Source organism: Desmodus rotundus, chromosome 5 (assembly GCF_022682495.2).
Source record: "Desmodus rotundus isolate HL8 chromosome 5, HLdesRot8A.1, whole genome shotgun sequence".
Taxonomy (NCBI): domain Eukaryota; kingdom Metazoa; phylum Chordata; class Mammalia; order Chiroptera; family Phyllostomidae; genus Desmodus; species Desmodus rotundus.
Window position 1 is genome coordinate 152341360 of NC_071391.1, and position 18976 is coordinate 152360335.

Below are 18976 nucleotides of genomic sequence, written 5' to 3' on the forward strand. Positions count from 1 at the left end.
GAAAGTGGGTCTCCCAGGACGGCGGGAGGGAACCAGTGCCGCAGGAGAACGGCTTTCAACCAGGGTCCTTGTCCCCATCGTCCCTATGTCCCCCACCAACTCAAGTCCGGATTCCTCCACACCGCCCCCTACTCTTTGCCCTTGGCGCTGGGCTTGGAATCGGTGCCTGGTATCAAGGAGATTCCCAACAGGGGTTCATTCCACTTCCGTCCCCGCCCCCAGCTGGCTCCAGATCCAGAGAAGGGAGGGATGGTGATGGGGTCGCCCCTGAAGCCAAGGCTGAGAGAGCGAGCAGTGAAAGACGCTGCGGGCTGGGGTGCGTCAACCCTTTATTGAGCTTTCCCCGCTGAGCCGGGGGGCGCCGTGGTCTCTGCGCAGGTCCTCCAGGGCCGGAGCGCGGGGGGGGGGGGGCCCCCCACAGGGGGAGGGTCAGTGCAGGCCTGTCGCCAGGAAGGAAAGCTGCAGTGGGCTGGGGCTCCAAAGGAACGAGGCAACTCTGAAGCCTAGCTCACTCCTCTCCCCAGCCACGTGGGTGTCTCCTCTACTTCCCACCCACCCTGGTCCCCAAAAGCACCAGAGGAATGGCTGGTGGGAAAGGAAAGTGTCCTTGTGCACCTGCGCTAGGGGCGCTCCCCTCCTGCTGGGGGTGGGAGGCACTTAAAAGGAGTAGGGGCTACAAGCGAGCCCTGGTCTTGCGGGGAAGGCGATGCGGCCAGGCCAGCTGCGCCCCTGGGGCCACACTCACCCTCCAGCCGCTCTTCTTCCGGCCCCGCACTGCCCTCTTCTCCGTCAAACACCACCTCGTCATCCTCTTCCTCCCCGGAAGCGCCTGGGCGGAAGGAAGACCCCCATCAGGTGGTGTCCCTGTTTCTCTGGCCGTCAAGTCTCACCCGTCCCGCCCCCCACTCCGGTGGGTCTGGACACCCAGTCCAGCGGCACGCGGCCCCTCCCTGGCTCCCTCACCCGGCTGGAAGTCGATGGTCCTCAGCATTTCCGCCACGTGCTCCACGCTCACGGTGAACTGCTCCATGCTTTCATAGCCTGGCTCGGGCCGTCCTGCCAGCTCTACCTTTGACATTGCCCCGACCCTGCAGCGGCAGCAGTGGAAATGGCCTAGCACCCCTCCCCCACTCCCCGCCCCTCACCCTGCGGTGGTAAAGCCGCACAGCCCCTTCCTTTCCCTCCCTGCCCCGCCTACTCACTTGTTGATGAGCTCCTTGGCCTGCTGTAGGGAAGAAAGGAGGGTGAGAGTAAGCATTGTGCCAACCTCTGGCTACGTTCCATTTCTGATGCCCACCACAGTCCTGCGGGGTAGGTTGGGGCTGGGGGGAGGTATATCCCAGTTCTTAAGGAGAAAATGGACTCAGAGGGGGGTGACTTGCCCAAAGCCACGGGGCAAGTAGGTGCCAGAGGTTAGCCTTGAGCCCAGGTCTCCAGGTGCCAAGGCCCCCAATCAAGCCACTATGCAGCCTGCCACCCGCCTCCCAGGGCTCACCTGCAGATACAGCGCCATCTGCGGCTCCTCCATGGACTGGATGGCAGACTCCACGAGCTTGGAGGAGCTTTCCAGGTGGTCTCCGTACTGGCGGATGAGGCCCCTGACACGCTGCAGCTTCTGTTCCTGCTCCCGCGCCAGTGCCTGCAGCAGCTCACCCTTCCGCTCCTCCAGCACTGCGCACAGAGTCTCGAACTTCTGGTTTAGCAGCTGCTTCTGCCTCCGGCTGTTGTCCTGAAAGATGGGGAGTGATGATGAGACCACCTAGGTGGGAGAGCACCGGCAGCTTGTCCCGCTCCCAGTTAGTACGAGTCACAGAGAGCCAAGAAGAAAAGTGACCTGTCAGTTACACCACAAGTTAGTGGCAGAGCCAGAACTCCAGCCAAGGGCTGCCGATTCCCAGATCTTCTCAGAAATAACAGCAACACGATATTTTTAAAGATACAATGGACATATAGCATCATACAAGTTTCAGGCATATAATGTAATGATTCTATATTTGTTATTCTGTGAGATGATCACCACATGTGTCTAGTTAACATCGTCACCACACAGTTACCTTTTTTTTTTCATGTAATGAGAACTTTTAAGATCTACTTTCAGCAAATAACAACAATATTTTAAAGCAGCCTCATGAGTGCCATCTACGTCTCTGGGCCTGGTTTTTATTTGCTTATTTAGAATTAAGTAATCCCATTTAGTTCTCAAAAAGATTCAGTGAGGTAGGCACCAGATCTTTCTCCTTATCACTATTTTATGTAGTTAAAAACAAATAAAACCAAAGCACAGAGAAGTTAAGTAACTGGGCCAAAGTCACAGAGCCAGTGAGGGGCAGAGCTGAGACTCAAATCTCGCAGCCTGGCTGAGCCCATCCCACTACTTGGGACCCACCTCTAAGAGCCCAGAAATTTCCCTCCCTCTCACCCCAGGCTTACCTCGATGGTCTGGCACACCTCCTCCATCTGCGTGATCACAGCTTGCACACGGTCATTGCCCGCCACCAGCATTGCGATGCCGTCACTGAGCTCACTCTGCCACACACACAGGCCTGCGCTCAGGGCTGGGGGACCTGGGCCAGAGGTGCTCCCCTCCCTGTGCAGCCAGGGCTGCCTAAGCCCCCCCCACCCCATCACCAGGGCATCACCAGAGATCTAGTAGGCGTGGGACCATCCAAGAGGTGTGGAAGTACATTCTGTGGGTTCCCAAAGGTCAAGAGAGGACGCCCTCTACCACCAAAAGAGACATTCACCAAATATCCACCAAGTGCCAGGTACTGGGCTAGATGCCGTATCTGTAGATTCCTGCCTTCCATCAATTCTGAAAAATTCTCAGCTGTCTGATAGGATTGACTGCCTCTCTTCCACTCTCTTTATGTTCTCCTTGCGTGGCTCTGATTAGATGTGTGTTAGACCTTCCCGTCTCCCAGGGCTGCTTTCTAGGCTGCTGTTTTCAGTCCACTCTTCCTGTTCACTAATTCCCTCTTCCGAGAAACCTCTCATTTAATTTATCCTCTGAATGTTTCATTTCAACAATTGTGTTGCCTTTTCTAAAAGTTCTATTTGAGTCTTTGTCAAATCTGCATTTTTGATAGTCTAGTATTGCTTATTTTATTAATTCCATATTTTAGAGCATTTTATACACAGGGACTTTCTATTCTTTAATAATTTCAATATCTGAATTTCTTGGAGGTCTAAATCTGTAATTTCTGTTTCTTCTGGCTTCAGTAATGGGGCACATTTCTCTGTGGATCGTCAATTGTGAGTTAATCTCATGTTCCTAATCCAAGGAAAACCTAAGGTGCGGTGGGTCTGTTTTTCCTTCTCCAGAGTTTTCATTTGCCTTTGCCAAAAAGCCAGGGAGCAAAACTGATTGCTTTAGTTCCTGCAGTTCCATCTTAACCTGTTATTCTTTGGGGTCTTCTCTGCGGGTCCCCCACCTTTTAGGGGTTTGAAGGCATAGTCTCACCTTTCTAGCTCAGGAATCCCGCCAGCGTTTGCACTCTTTGCTCACCATTCAGTATTCTGTTCTCAGTTCACTCCCCGCCTCCTCTCTCCACCTTCACCCCGACTTGGAGATTTCCTTTACTTCCTCTGTGCCGACCAATATAATGTTTAAATTATATTTTATGTAGAATGTAGCTGTATGATGGACAGAGGACCTTGAGAACACCTAGTCCACCATACGAAGTCTCTGCTCATATCCATTTTCTTACTTTAATCTAAAACAACTCTCAGACGGAGGCATTTTCATCCCCAGTTTATGAGTGAGGAAAGTGATGGCCAGAGAGATCAAGTGACTTACCCCAGGTCACCCATAGAGCTGGGACTTTAGCCCTGGTCTGCCTGCCTTGAAAACCAAGTGGAGTAAGAGGCTGGAGTTAGAGACCCTGTCTTATGCCCCCACCCCCACAAGCCAGCTCCCTCTGCTGCTTGATACCTTCTGGCGTTTGTAAATGGTGGGTAGTGGGGCCACCTCACAGTCCTTGTGGGCGCCAAAGACCTTGCAGAGAGAGCAGGTGGGCACTTCACAGCTCAGGCAGTAGATGTTGATCTTCTCCTCTTCATGCTCCTCGCACATGAGGTGCTGCTCAGCCTTGGAGTGCAGTGGCCTGGAGGAGCGTGGGCAGGTGGCAGGAGGGTCAGGGGCCAGGCCAGGGTGGGAGGTGAGGCCCGAGAGTGCCAGGCCAACCGCTACCACCTTTTCCGCCCCTGCAGCTGTGCTGTGGCTGTGCAGGTAAGTGACTTCCACAGTCTCTTCATTTGAGGAATAGAAAGAGCTAAGAGGCAGAGGAGGCTTATTTCCAAAAATAGTCTCTATTCCAGGAGGCAGAGAAGTCCCACAGGGCAGGAAGTAATGGAGGGCTGGCAAAAGGACCTTGCTGGTGGACTTCCAGCCCTTCCCCAGGTGGAGAGAGTAAAGGCGAAGCCGTGACCAGGAATCAGACCACCTGAGCTGAGTGACCTGGGGCAAGTCCCTCCCCTTCTTCCCTGGTCTACTCCTCTCTTCTCCAAACTGAAGGGGCAGGTTGGTCAGCCCTGATGGGTTCCCAGGCTGTGCCCCAGGCCCCCCACCCCCCGCCCCCCGTTTAGAGAGCCAAGAGGCCCTGACTGCTTACCGGGAAGACTCCTGCTTGTAGATGTCAATAATATTCTCCACTAGCAGGTTTCGCTGCAGGCCATAGACACCATGTCGGTCCAGGACAACCTCATGCCTGCAAGAGGGGCAGCGGAAACGGCCTCCCGAAGACACAGTAGTGGAGCCCCGGGATTGCCATAGAGGGTTGGAGGCCTGTGGGGACAGGCGGAGTGAGAGAATGGGCACCGCGGAGGGACTGGGAGGCAGAGGACATGCTGGGGGTGGGGAGCAGGAGAGTGATGAGAGGGTGGCATCAGCCCTGTTCTATGGTTGGACCTTCCTCTGAGAGCAGCTCAGGGTGGGTGGCCATGGAGATCTTGTCTCCCACCGTTATCTTGTTTTTAAAAAGATTTTATTTATTTATTTTTAGAGAGAAGGGGAGCAAGGGAGAAAGAGAGGGAGAGAAATATCAATGCGAGAGAGAAACATCAATTGGTTGCCTCTCAAACACACCTTGACTGGGGACCGAATCTATAACCCAGGCATGTGCCCTGCCCGGGTATAGAACCGGCAACCTTTCGCTCTGTGGGACGATGCCCAACCTACTGGGACACACTGGTCAGGGTCCGCTTTTATCTTATGACTCAGCCCACCTCCTTGAGTGTCCCTGCATCCAGAGCCTAGCTTTGGTCAAGGCCTAGTCGGAATGGGATCTCCCCATAGGGGCCCAGCTTGGAGTTGTGAGGTGACGTTGACCTCGTCAGGAAAGCTCTAAGTGGTGCAGCCAGTGTCCTCCACCCAGCCTGGGGTTGTCACGGACCCCATCTGAGGGGGACGTTCTGCAGCTCTGAGCAGGGGCGTAGGCAGAGACGAGTGCTGAACAGCGGAGCTAACAAGCCACGTTCTGGGAAAGCACTCCAGAGACTGGGAATCAGGAGTCCTGGGTTCTTTTGCTGCGTTTGACACTCCTACTACGTGCACTTGGGCAAGCAGTCAACCCTGTAAACCCAAGGACTGAGGGTGAGATACGCACAACCGCATCCCTGTCCTGGGACAGGCAAGCCGACAGCCCCTTCGGAAGGCTGGCTGTGATGACAGGGGCGAGCTCGGAAGGAGGACTTACCTGAGATGCTCATCACTCCCTTCCCTTATACCTCATAGACAACTTGCTCCGCCCCATCCTAAAGCGGCTCTCTATGCCCACAGGGATGGAGAGGTGATCACCCGACCCAAGCAGGACAAATCAATCTTTCTCTCTAGGAACCGGGAACTGAGACATAGCACCTGAGCTGGCTGGACCACATGCACCTTCGGAACTAAAAGGACCTGTGGTGTTGGGCTAAGAGTTGACAGTGTGGCCACCCAAAGTCTTGCACAAGTAGAAGTAGAAAGTGTGAGGGCTCAGAGACTAGGAGCAGAGAAGGCTGGTCTGCGGAGAAGAGAAACAAGCTGATCTGTGGCGAGTGGCAGAGGTGAAACACTGGTCAAGACTGCTGGCTGTTCTCCAATATTCACCTCCCCTTCTTCCTAAATAACAGAGCCCCTGAGGTTTCAGCAAGACACACGGACTGAAGAACTTGTGTCCAAGCCTCCCTTCCAGCTGGGCGTGGCCAAGGGACTGCGCTCTGGCCAATGGGCTATATCGGTAGACAGACACATTTTGTGCCATTTCCAGGAAGTGTACAGGTCCTCAGATAAGACTGATGAGATGTCACAGAAACTTAACTCTAGTTTATATCAGTTAGCCTGTGGTGAAGTTGGTTTGGTATACGTCATTTCATTTAAAGTCGTAGAACCTATTGACGACATTGAGTGAAGACTTACTGTATCTTTGATGTGAGGGACTTGCCCTACTCCTTCCTGCTGACTGAAATGACGATAAAACGGCTCGTGTTGAAGCAGACACCTTGAGCCAAGAGGTAGCCTCCTGTTGAGAACGGCAGCCAGACGAAAAGAGTGAGTCTCTGGTGGGGCAGTCTGGACTGCCTACCCATACTTTCACTTGAGAGAAAAAGCAAAACTTTACCTTCTTGAAGCTATTGTGATTTGGGGTTTTCTTTCTTTCTTTCTTTCTTTCTTTTCTTTAAGATTTTATTTATTTTTAGAGAGAGGGGAAGGGAGAGAGAAAGAGAGGGACAGAAACATTGATATGTGAGAGAAACATCAATTGATTGAGTCTCACATGTCCCCAGGCAGGGGCCAGGGCACATGCCCTGACGGGGAATTGAACTGGCCACCTTTTGGTTCACAGGTCAGTGCTCAATCCACTGAGCCACACCAGCCAGCACTGATTTGGGGTTTTCTGTCACTGAGAGCAGAACCTAATCCTAACTGGCCAGAAGACCACACACTCCTAAGAGTAACAGAGAGAGTAGTCACCTGGGACCTTGTGTATTTAGATGTATTTCCTGCAATTGGATTTCACTGGGTTCTCCAAATCCTTACGCAACAACCAGGTCAAGTACCTGAGTGCAGTAGCACCCTATAACGCCTAGAGGGCACCCGAGTCCTGCGTCTTGGTTGATCCTTTGGTAGCAAGAGATGCAGGCAAAGCGGGAAATGTGTCCCTATCGTGAAGTGAGCAGCCTATTTGGGGAGGGTGACTGGCATGTCACAAACATCACATTTTGGGGCATTTCTTGAGAATTATAGGAAGCTAATGCTTTAGCCCATCATAGAGTTGGAACAAGTTAGGTTGCGATTATCCAAAACTGTGTTTTTGTATTTGTCTTTCTCAGTAACTAGATCATATAAATATAGTTTAGTTTAGTTTAGGGATGGGTTAAAGTGTAAGATCACTGGGCTTTTTTTTTTTTTTTAATTTCACACAGTTGCCTTCTAATATTTAGAATCCAAGTGAGTAAGGAGGTGTTGGGGCAACTCTAAGCCTGCAAGCTCCTGCAGGGATCTTCTCTTTTGTGGATGAGAACGGGGGATTCTATGGAAAGGGACCTCACAGGGTGATCTGCCCACTCAGCTCCTAACTGGGCAGGTCATGGTGCGTAGCCATGACCCGGGCTGATGACTTTCTAGTAAAAGGTCCATCTTTGCCCTAAGCAAGCCTTTCCACGGTTTCTGGGCATCTAGGTCAGATTCCTTTCAAGCTGTAAGGATGCTGGAGAGAAAGAGCACACAATCTTGTTACCTGTCCTATAATCCCAAACCCACCTTGCTCTTCCCACCTCCATGTAATCTTCCTTGTGTTAACCTCCTTAATCTCAAATGAAGCTCCAAAAATGTTATTCTCTAGAGTATTTGAGATCTTGATCCCTGGCATATGTCCTCAGTTTGGCTTAAATAAACTCATAAAAATTCTGTACAGATTTGGACGTTTCTTATGCCTATAAAGATGTGCAGGCGCTGACCAGTGTGGCTCACTTGGCTGGGCATCATCCCACAAAGGAAAAGGTCACCAGTTCGATCCCACTCAGGGCATGTGCCTGGGTTGTGGTTGGATCCTGGGTCGGAATGTGTACGAGAAGCAACCAATTAAAGTTTCTCTCTCATGCTGATGTTTCTCTTCCTTTCTTTCTCCCTCCTTTCTCCTCTCTCTAAAAATAAATAAATAAAATCTTTTTTAAAAAGATGCTCAGTAAACATCTGAATGGTAAAAGAAAAGGAAGGGGCGGCTTATTCTAAAGCCTTGGCCCAACTCACAGGTACCCTCTTTCCTCCACCTCCCTCCCTCACTGCACGCTTCCTCCATAGTCATTATTTAACAGTCCACACGTGTTTTGAGGGCCTATGACGTATCAAGCACTGTGCTATGGGCTTTCCAGACAACACTGAATTTAATCCTCAAGACTTTCTCGTACAGATGGTGGAGGAGATGAATGTTTATCCCCATCTCGGGCTACGAGAAGCAAGACGATGGCGTTAACATCTGCTGAACACTGACCTTACGCCAGGCCTTGCTCTAAGGCATTTACTTGTATTAACTCATCTAATTCTCATATCCACCCTGTGAAGTAGGTACCACTATTAGCTTCATTTCAGAGATAGGAAATTGTAGCCCGGACAAGTTAAATAAATTGCACGTGGTCATTGGCTAATTGGTGGTGGAGCCAATATTTAAACTCAGTCACCCTGACTCCAGAGTCCGTCCAGTAATCAATATACTATGTTATCAGTTCCAACATTTGCCTCCCTGAGTTTCAGGTGAAATAGATTTTAGTAAAAACCATGAAAGGCCAAAACATCAACCTTTCACGAAGGCCAGAAATAGCAGCCAAAAACTCAACTGCGGATTGAAGTTATCTGAGCAGAAGTAAACAAAAGATGACCCATCAAATCAAAACCTCTTGTGCCAGGAGCCCAGCCTGCAACCAAGATGATCTGCTTGTCTGAGGAAAGGAGAGAAAACAGCTCAGATTGCAGGGACACCTCCTCCAATGGACCTACGCATGCCTCCCAGGGAGGATAATTCATCAGATGCTGTGTGAGAAATATTCCGATGCAGCACAACCAAACCGAGACACTACTGTCTACTAACCCCAGTCACACCCCTCTGTTCACCAAAAACGCCAAGGAATTAAATAGAGCTTGCAAATCAATGATAACACCTGGCCAGCCAGTTTACATTTAAGAGGACAGTGGAAGAAAGCCAAGGTAAATAGAAGGTTAAGTAAAGAATTCACTTTCAGCACCAAATAAAGCTGCCCCATTCAAAGAGGAGCCATACGCAGAGGGACCCGACAGGGGATGCACGCCAAGGTGAGACAAAAGGAACAGGGAAGGGGGCGCATGACAAGCAAAGGACAGATGAAGACTACACTTTAGAAGAAGAATTGCTCCAAGAAATGGTACGATTTCAATATAACGTTTTTAAGGAAATCAAGAAAGCAGCCTCTCTGATTAAAGACAGAGAATGCGATCAAACCTGAAGAAGAAAAGTGAGCTGGCAGAATTAAGGAAAGTAATCCAGTAAAATACACTGGGTTGGCCCCAAAATTCCATTTAGTTTTTCTGTAAAATAAAAGACACATGTTTCATTTTCACCAATAACTTGATTGATTTGGATATTTTGAGTATGCCGTCTATCTCCCGTTATTGGCTTCCAGTGGGGAGAGGCCAGGGGTGCTGCTCAACATCTTCCAATGCATAAGGCAGCCCCACAGCAAAGAACTATTTGGCCAAAATGTCAGTAGTACCAAGAAACTTCGCAAACCACTTTTGACACATTTAATCAGTCACAGCGCCTTCTCCGTACACCGCACAAGTCTTTTTTTGCATTTCAGTTGTGTTTTTACCTTTCTCGAAATAAAGCATAATATGCCCAAAATGTTGCTATTTTCTCCCATCTTCAATAGTACAATGGCTACACAAAAATTCATCAGTTTTGTTAAGCTTTTTAAAAAATGCACACTGATACGACCACTGTCACAATATGGTCTAACAAAATTATTTTGAATGAAGGTAAAGACAACTAAGCACTACTAGAACCGTCGCAGGGAAAAAAACTAAAGGAATTTTTTGGCCAACCCAATATTATCAACATAGAAACAAAATATACATTTGACACAGAAGGAAGTGGGATCTGTGATACCGAGGTAAGTCGCACAGAGTGTAGAAAATAACTGAGATCAAAGTAATCAGGACTACATGCTGCCCTGGATCACCCCTGAGCACATCATGTGCTAAGTGAACTCAGTCTGACCCAAAAGGACAAGTGCGGTGTGGCCCCTCTTATATGAGGTGTCTGGAATAGTCAGATTCTTAGGTTCTTGCCAGGGGGCGGGGGGAGGGCGAGCGGAGCGCTATTCTTCCATGGGAGCAGAGTTCCAGTTTGGGAAGATGATAACCGCGTGGGGATGGATGGCGGCCATGGTTGCAAACAATGTGAGCGTCCTCAGTGCCGCTGACTGCACGTTTAAAGATGGTTCAGGTGGTAAATTGATATCTGTGTGTGCCTTAGCACAATATTAAAAAAGAATGTAAAAAAAAAAAGAGTAATCGGGACTTGTTGGGATGTCTGGGCCAAGGGCCCTACTTCAGACTCCTCACAGTCAGGACGGACTTCCGGGGCTAACCCGAGGTGGACATGGACCACACACTACCTCTTCACCACTTCCCCAGCTGCCAAAGAAATTCCTGCAGCAGCTCGTCCTACTGGCGAATCACTACCATGCTCTGGGACCCGGGCTTCAGGAGGCCATCAATTCCGGGGCAGTCCACCCTAAATCCTTTGTTCCAACAGCACCTTTCTTGGGAGCTGGAGCACACACAGAGCAGGTGGTGGGGAGGCTTGTACCTCTGCCATCTTCACAGTTTGGCTGAGGGCTGGCACTGAGCCCACAGCCAAGCCCCGCTTTCCCCATCCACCCCCTGGTCCCACAGAACCTTCCTTCCCCAGAGCTCAGGTCCTCCTGCCACATTTTCGCTAGTCTCTGGCCAGTGTACGGATGAGCCCTTGGTGCTAGGGCTAAATTTGACTAGTAATAAAATAGTACAGTTTGTCTTTGGGATTTTCCAGGGCCCGCTAGCCCATGGCATGGCGCTCCTGGTGCTTGGACACCCTCACGGTGCAACCCGGGTGCTAAGTCAGAGATTCCCAAAATAGGATATGCACACTGATGACAAGATTCTAGGTGGGATGAGGAGGGACATTTAAATGTTCTATGTCTTCATTTTAATGCACATTAGAAACAACCACCAGCTTATAAAGCTGGTGATTTTCATGGATTTTCTAATTTAGAATGACGATAATTTTTTAAGCCTTAAAATTGAGTCCTTTTACATAGAAATAGTAAATAAATAGGGACAGGTAGGAACAGCTATGGCAAAAACCGGGAAGGTGAAGTGAGGGTGAGGTTTGGGGAGTTTGCACTAACCCTTTTCTGACTCCCTCTCCTCATCAAAATGCGTCTGTCTTGTATCCCAGCCCTTTGCAAGTGCCGGGGGGCTGCTTTGAGAAAGTCATCTGCACTGGACATGTGGATAAAACTGTTACCCCTTCTTGGTAACCCCTCTGTATTTGCACAGAGGGCCTTTCAGGCTGTATGATATAGGGAAAGTAGCACTAAGCTGAAGACCTGGCTTTGGATTTGCTTTATGTGACCTTGCCAAGGTCATTTCTCGCAGGCTCCAGTTTCCTCAGGTCTAAAAAGAGGGCTCTGCCTTTAGCACTAGGTGCTTTCAAGGGCTGATGCTCTCTGAGCAGTGAGCCTTAATTGATAGAATTATGGTGAGGGTATCAGATGCCAGGACCTGTCTGTTTTTGCCTGTGAGATGGGAGAAGGGAGTTGGTGGTTTTTACAAGAACTTTCTCCTCTCACACGAGGTAGACTGCACCTCCCTCTCCGTTTGACTCGGACAGCGATGGAGTCTCCCGACCGTGTGTGCCTCCCCCTAGCTGTCCCTGGAGCGCCCTCTTCCTGTCTCATGCAAGCAGCCCTTGGCACCCCATCACCGGAGTAGCCCTCCTGCGTTTACACGGACTGATACGCCTCACAATGCCTGTTATCTGTGAGGCTTGGATTTTATATAATACACCTGCATTGTTTTTGTAATCGGAGTAAGTACTATGATTGCTTTTTAAGAATAAGCATACTGGTTATTTCACAGTAGAGGAAATATTAAATGAGTTATTAGTGGAATTATGTACCATTTTTAAGGGAGTTCTTAATAACATGGAGAGATACTCATGATTTTAGATGAAAAAAGCAGGGTACAAATCTGTACAGACAGTGGGATCCCAATGTGGAAATGTGCCAGGAGGTTTACGGGTGTGGTTGTTTTTTTTTTTTTAATGTCTTTGTATTCATCTACATTTCCCAAACGTCTCTGTATAGACCAGCGATTTTCAACCTTCTCACCTCTCTTCTTCCCCCGCAGGCACCCATCTCCTAAACTCTACGGGATGCCACGAGACTCGCAACCAGGGGAGCAATGGGCAGCGGCAGCTTGTCCAGGGCTAACCCCCTGGCCCTGTCTCCAAGATCCCCTTTTCTCTGACTCCACGTTAGCTGACTGCAGCCGCGCCTCAGCTCACTTCTTTCCCATTACGTTTCTAGAGAACCAAAGCAGCTCTGCTCAGTCTCTCTCCTGTTGCTTCTTCTATCCTAGGCCTTTCCACATTTCACTGTCCCCAGCTTCAATAACTGTACTCTCAAAACAATAAGTATATAAACACACACACACACGCACATTGTCCATAGGCTTCACAAACTGACCAAGGGTCCGTGGCACAAAACGAGATTACTTCCTGTCCTGACTGGAAGTCCTTCGATGGTCTCATCACAAAGAGGAGTTTTATACTGTGAGGTGTGTGCAGCCACCTCCTTCACACATCTCCAAGCTGGTGGTCTCACCCTGGGCTAAAGAGGTCTCAGCTAATATCCAGCTAGCTAAATCCTTTCCTTGCTTCTGTTTGCCTTCCTATTGTACTTCACGATTAAGAAATACCCGGTGGGCTCTGTTGCACACATGAATGTCTTCATTCCTCCTTTTCATCTTACATCGTAAGACTGTAAACAAGAGAGCCAGCCCCATAAAGGAAAATGTTATGTGCCGATGATGTGATGTGTAAAGGAAATGCCATCACTCTGGGAAACAGAACTTCTAGATTTATGTCCCTACTCTGTCCCTTTTTTGTGTGACTAACCTCTTTCCTGTGTTCTCCCTATAAAATGGCAATAACATCCATTCTACCGAACTCAGGTGAAATCAGGCCTGCGCTGCCCTGGTGGTGTGGCTCAGTGGATTGAGCGCTGGCCTGTGAACCAGAAGGGCACAAGCCTGGGTTGCAGGCTGAGCCCCTGGGGGCTCACAACGTTTCTCCCCCTTCCTTTCTCTCTGAAAAGGAAGGAAGGAAGGAAGGAAGGAAGGAAGGAAGGAAGGAAGGAAGGAAGGAAGGAAGGAAGGAAGGGAAGATTCTCTATAAATTATAAAGCACTGCTCTAGACCTTAAAAATATATGCCCACACAGAACCACAGGATCTGAAATAACTGTTCTTTTTTGCTGTGAAGGATACAAGGGGAAAAATGCATAAATGGAATTTAATTCCAGGCTATGCTCAAGGCTTTTATGTGGCATACATGCTATGAGCTGTTGCTCTTTTCAACTCTGTGGTGTGTTCTATTTCCTTCGTAACATTTCATAGCATCTCATAGAAATGCTCCACCCAGAAAGATGCTCTGTGAAAGCAGTTACTCTATCAAATCTATGCTTAAGTCAGAACATTCTTCCTCTTTCCTGGCTCTTCAGAGTGATGCTGATTTGGGATACTGGCCCAGGATGCAAGGGGGTGAAGGGTGTTGGAGGCGTTCTCCCCTAAACTGGTGGCCTGGCCAGCGATGCATCATGGACCATGCAGGTCCTCTGAGTCAGCCTTGGAACACACTGAAGAAACCATGGGGAAATAATGTGCAGAAGACTAGACATCTGGAGAAAAGTTGAAGAGCCTCAGAAGCATCCCGGTGTTGGCAAAAGCCAAGGCGTGTGTGGGAGAGTGCTTCTGAGTGGAGGGCAAGCTCTGCCTGACAGAAGCCAGCAAGGAGCCTGGTACGAGGGGTTCGCGAATGGAGGCTGGCTGAAAGGAAGCTGAGAAGCAGAACAGTGAGTCAAGTGAAGACACGCCAGCAACAGAATGGAAAGCTTTAAACTGGAAATCCACAATAATTCTTGAACTTGTAAAATCAAATTGTTAGAATTACAAGGATGTTAAAGATCCCTGTAAAACATCCTTTTCTCTCTCTTTACACATGGAAAGAGGCTTGGAGAGGTGAAATAGCCTGATTTACATCACACAGTAAATTAAGGGAGACACTGGTTTGAGGAGATCCCAGGAATGCTTTGGCTCAGTCTAGGTTCTTGTCCCCCACTTGGAAGAATCAAGTTTCTTCCAAGTCAGTAATATCTTTAACCCTGCTTCAAGGTGAATGCGATTCACAAAATTTCAACAAATCCATTTCTCATGAAGCAGACTTGTCCAACACCGGGCGGGGAGGTCCCGGGGCCCTGCGCAGCAGGTGGAAGTGGTCCAGGAGGCAGGCTGCGCAGGGTTTCTGCCGCTTAATGACAACAGGCCCTAACTATCATCTGATAAAGACCTGGAGCTTGGGATGGGATGGCACAACACGGAGGTCGCCCCTTTCCTAGAGAAGGAGGCCCCTTCATTGATATTTCCGTCTCTGTAGATCTCTCCCTAAATGGACATCCCCAGAAAAGCTGTGCCTGAACAATCTGACAAGGCCGTCTGATTGTCTGTTAAATTACAACAGGTTGCAGCTCATAAACAAGTGCCCACAGCGAAGTGGGGGCAGGCATAAAAATAAACAGAAGGCTTGCTTTAAAGTCTTTCGGGAGCGAATAGGGTTTACAAATGCATAAACACAGAGAGATGTTTGTGTCAAATTCCCACACCAACAGCTTTCTTCTAGTCAAAATGCTTGGTAGCTGTGTGGGTGCAGTGTGGGAAAAGAGGGAGGGAGAAGGGGGCTAATGTGGTGTTTTATGATGTTTAAGTTCAGAGAGAGAGATGGAGATAAAGTACAGCTCTAAAGACAACTATATAAAAGTAAAATATGTATGGGGACAAGGGCTTGAAAGTAATATGCAAACATGAAAAATAATTGTAAATTAATTGTGTTAGGAGAGGTAGGATTATGGATGATTTCCTCCCAAATCCTTGAGACTGTCGAACATTTCCAATGAAATGTTTTAACTTTTCCAATTTTGCTCCCTGGCTCTCTAGTTTACCTGCTGTTATAAAATCACAATTCTCTAAAATTCTTGTTTCTTGTCCATTACGGCAGTTTTTAGAGCAGCAAAACATGGCACCATCCAGATGTCTCAGAGGACCGATTAAGTAGACAGTGGTCCAGCCATGACCAGGGAGCACCATACAGCCATTGAAAAAGGAAAACACGAATCGGAAAACCTGAATGTCTGGATACAGAACAACTGCCGAGAAAGAGTGAGTAAACAAAGGCAGGTGTAGAATAATGAGTCTGGTTTAAATACATGTGTATATATACACACATACCCACACCTACCCTCTGAGAATTTCTAGAAGGCTACCCAAGAAAGTTGGTAATGGCTACCTCCATCTGGAGAAGGGAATTTAGCACCTGAGGGGAAGATTCACTTCTCATGATATAAACTCCTATCCTGTTTGAAAAAAAAGTGTGCGTGTGTGTGTGTAACATACTGGTATCACTTTTATAAGTCCTATTAACTTTCTAGGCAATGTTCTAAGGGCATTCTTCCTAAGTGGCTTGAAGATAGAGGAATCAAAAGTCCTATTCTTGTCTCCATACTTAGAAAACAGACAATCTGATTATGCCTAGAGTTGTCAAAATGTGGAGGCAACGTGTGAAAAACTAAATATGCTCATCTTTCAGAGGAGGATCTGCTGAGATGTATAGACATAAGTGCAGCTGAAGAACTGGGTCAGCCTCCCACCAGGCCAGCCCAAATAAAGCAGCCGGGAAACAAGCTGTTCACTCTTGCCTGCTTGGAGGGCCCAGGGGCGCTCTGTGCTTGCAAAGATCCACAGAGCTACCCTAAAGCTCTGGGAATCACATCGTCTCCCGAATATTCTGCACAGGGTTTGGTCCAAAGCATCCCCAGGTCTCTCAAGGCCTAGATCAGTATTCCAGAGCTTTGAGGAACCAAAGCATTTGTGCCTGAATGCAGAGGACCAACTGAGCGAGGGAGGTCATTTAAACATCCTGTAGCCTTCTGTCCCTGGGTCCCTCTTCCCAGTGATACTGTGTGTCTTGCACTTTAATTATTCTGACCACTGTTTTTCACAGATACATCACCTTCACTTCCAAATTCTCTTTGCTTTCACATACTTCAGGCTCTAATGAAAGGATGTTTCACTCCAAATTCATGAGAAGGGAAGGCCAAGTCTTTTTGCTATTGCATCCTAGGCATCTCAACCTGAAGGATGTTGAGTTACTTTGGCGAAGGGAAAAACCAAGATGGTGGGCAAGGCATAGCCTCTCATACATGACTTGATGCTCAGGGTAGGGGGCACCACAGTCAGTCTAGGCCCCCAGAGAGGGAACATCACTGCTTTGAGATACTCCGGGGCCAAATAGACTCATAGAGGAATAGGAGATGGGAGTGTGCCTGGATGGGGAGATGGCAGGCAAGACTACCAGGCACTCAGTGAAACGGCAGACAACAGAAAGCGTGTGCCCTGGGGTACAGCTGAGGGACGACCAGGCTTAGTGAGCCCAGTACTCCCCCCCCCAAACCTACTGCCCCAAAGAACTTACAGGGAAATATTTTCTTGGTTAAGTTAAAAATCACTTATGTTTAACACGCTTCCTCATAATTTCTGACACAGATGAAGAATATGTGTTTGTGATGCCCCTTGGTGCTGCCGTGCACACTAAGCCAGCCAGCTCTGGTCCATCCAGGGTTTTTACTTCATTAGCAAGAGATGTGTGTCTGTCTGTCTGTCTTTTCCCCTGTCTCCCTGATCTTTGTCCCAGTCTGTAGATTACTAGAGCCTATACCAGTGACACAGGGCAAAAAAGAAAGCCTACTCATAAACCATTCTGACCCTGAGGGGTGTGGCTCAGTGGATTCAGCACTGACCTGCGAACCAAAAGGTTGCCAGTTCGATTCCCAGTCAGGGCCCATGCCTGGGTTGTGAGCCAGGTCCCCGGTTGGGGGTGTGCAAGAGGCAACTGATGTTTTTCTCACACACAGATGTTTCTCTCCCCCTCTTTCTCCCCGCCTTCTCTCTCTAAAAAGTAAATGAAGTGCTAAATGAAAAAAAAAAACCCAAACCATTCTGGTTCATTTTTTTAAACCATGCTGCTTTTCTTTTTGAAATCAGTAGCTAAAATGATGCACTTGATTAGGTCTGCTTTGTCCCGTGACCACAGGTAAACCCAAACCTGGGTTTTTCTGAGAAAATGTCTTCTCTGCCTTCTTTCTGTTTACATGACCTCAATCTTTTCTAACCAGAGGTCCCTTTATTGACCAGTCTGGAGTGAGGCACAGGTGTGACTGTTTTGATTGGGGACAGTGCCTGGTCTACTGCCCGCTGTCCATGCCCCCCAAAGATGGATGCGCTGAACTGCGCCCCAAATACAGATAGTTTCACTGTCACCACGGCCCTTTCTCACAGGGTTTATTTTTTAATACTTTGTTATCTCAACGCTATTTTCTCCAGATTTTCCATAATGTTCTCAAAATCTGAAATTCCAGACTGGAATGCAGAGTCTAGCACAGCCTGTTATACGGCCTGGTGCAGGCTCGCCTCCCTCCCACTTTCTATGGGGGTCTGCTTTCCTCTGTCGATACCATCACTCCAGTGGCTGTCCACGCATAGGCTGTCCACGGCAGCCTGCAGAGCAGCTGCTGACTCATGCCTGCTCTGGCATCTCCGAGAACCCCTGCTTTTCTTTTGCCCTTCACCAGGACAGCCACCACCCATCTCATAGAGCACTCCGCCTGTCACCTTCTGGGGGCTCAGCTCTGACCTGAGGAGAAGTCTCCCACAAGTCCGCACGGCTTCACCGGGCCCTGCCCCCGCCCTGGCCCACCTGGAAGACGTCATTGGCGCACTTTCGGCACAGGTTGTGCTGGCAGGGCAGGATCACCACCGGTTTGGAGAACATCTCCAGGCAGATGGGGCAGATGAGCTGCTTTTCCAGGTTGTCCATGCTGTGTGCATCCCCTAGCAGCGGCTTGAAACCCACTGCGAAGTTCATCCCCTCAGTGATCGTGCTTACCCCGGCCTTGGCCCTGGCCCTGGCCTTTCCTCTGCCTCTGGACCCTTCCTCGTGCACGTTAGACAGCCTGTGGATTCTTATGTTCCCTTTTGCTGCTCACTCTTGAAATAGCTCTGCTATCTCTCCTGTGCCTTCCTCTGAAATGCACCTCGTCCTCAGAGAGCTGCTTTCAGACACTTCTCGTCTCTCTCGCCTTTGCTCTCTACTCAGCCAGACACATGCAGCTTTCTCGATCCCTCACTCCCTGAGTAACTCTGCCCCTAGAAATTTCCCCTTTTGTTCCCCAAAGGACTCTCGTTCACTCTATGGGCAGCACTGTTTGTCCCTCACTCCCCAGAGAGGAGATTAATTTTAACGTGGGGGTGGGGAACAAGGGGCATCTGTGTGACATTCCAACTCCCAATTTAGCTCGTGTAAGGCGAGCCACAGCTGTCACCGAATGAGTGACCCTGACTCACTCAGGAATGGGTGACTCTCTTGAGCAAGAGCAGGGTGAGCTTCACGGCTTATGGTGAAAGGTGGGCCAGCAAAGGTACTGAGCTCTCACATGCTCTCAGTCGCTCTCACTCAGAAGGCTCCTGTGAGTCCGAGCCCCAAGCTCTGGCTTGGGCCCTCCTTCCAGGGCAGTGCCACAGCGTCCAAATCGACCTGTGTGAGAGGGACCACACGTGGCTCGGGGTGGGAGGACAGATCTCAGTAGACCTACAG

The 18976-nt window shown here is 49.1% G+C and overlaps 1 protein-coding gene across 2 annotated transcripts; it reads right to left on the reverse strand.

Moving 5' to 3' along the window:
- Nucleotides 1–298: 298 nt before the first annotated feature.
- Nucleotides 299–18589, reverse strand: TRIM54 (tripartite motif containing 54). 2 transcript variants are annotated; one of them, XM_071221575.1, is made up of 9 exons: nucleotides 18080–18589; nucleotides 4611–4783; nucleotides 3932–4103; nucleotides 2431–2526; nucleotides 1496–1729; nucleotides 1203–1222; nucleotides 964–1088; nucleotides 746–829; nucleotides 299–440 (listed from the first exon to the last, which is right to left on the reverse strand). In XM_071221575.1, the coding sequence occupies exons 1-9, from the start codon at nucleotides 18245–18247 to the stop codon at nucleotides 430–432; spliced, it is 1083 nt and encodes a 360-aa protein (XP_071077676.1). In that variant the 5' UTR covers nucleotides 18248–18589; the 3' UTR covers nucleotides 299–429. The 2 variants fall into 2 exon arrangements, with proteins under 2 accessions (XP_071077676.1, XP_053780890.1); XM_053924915.1 differs by having other exon boundaries at nucleotides 1203–1225.
- Between the last annotated feature and the right edge of the window lie 387 nt (nucleotides 18590–18976).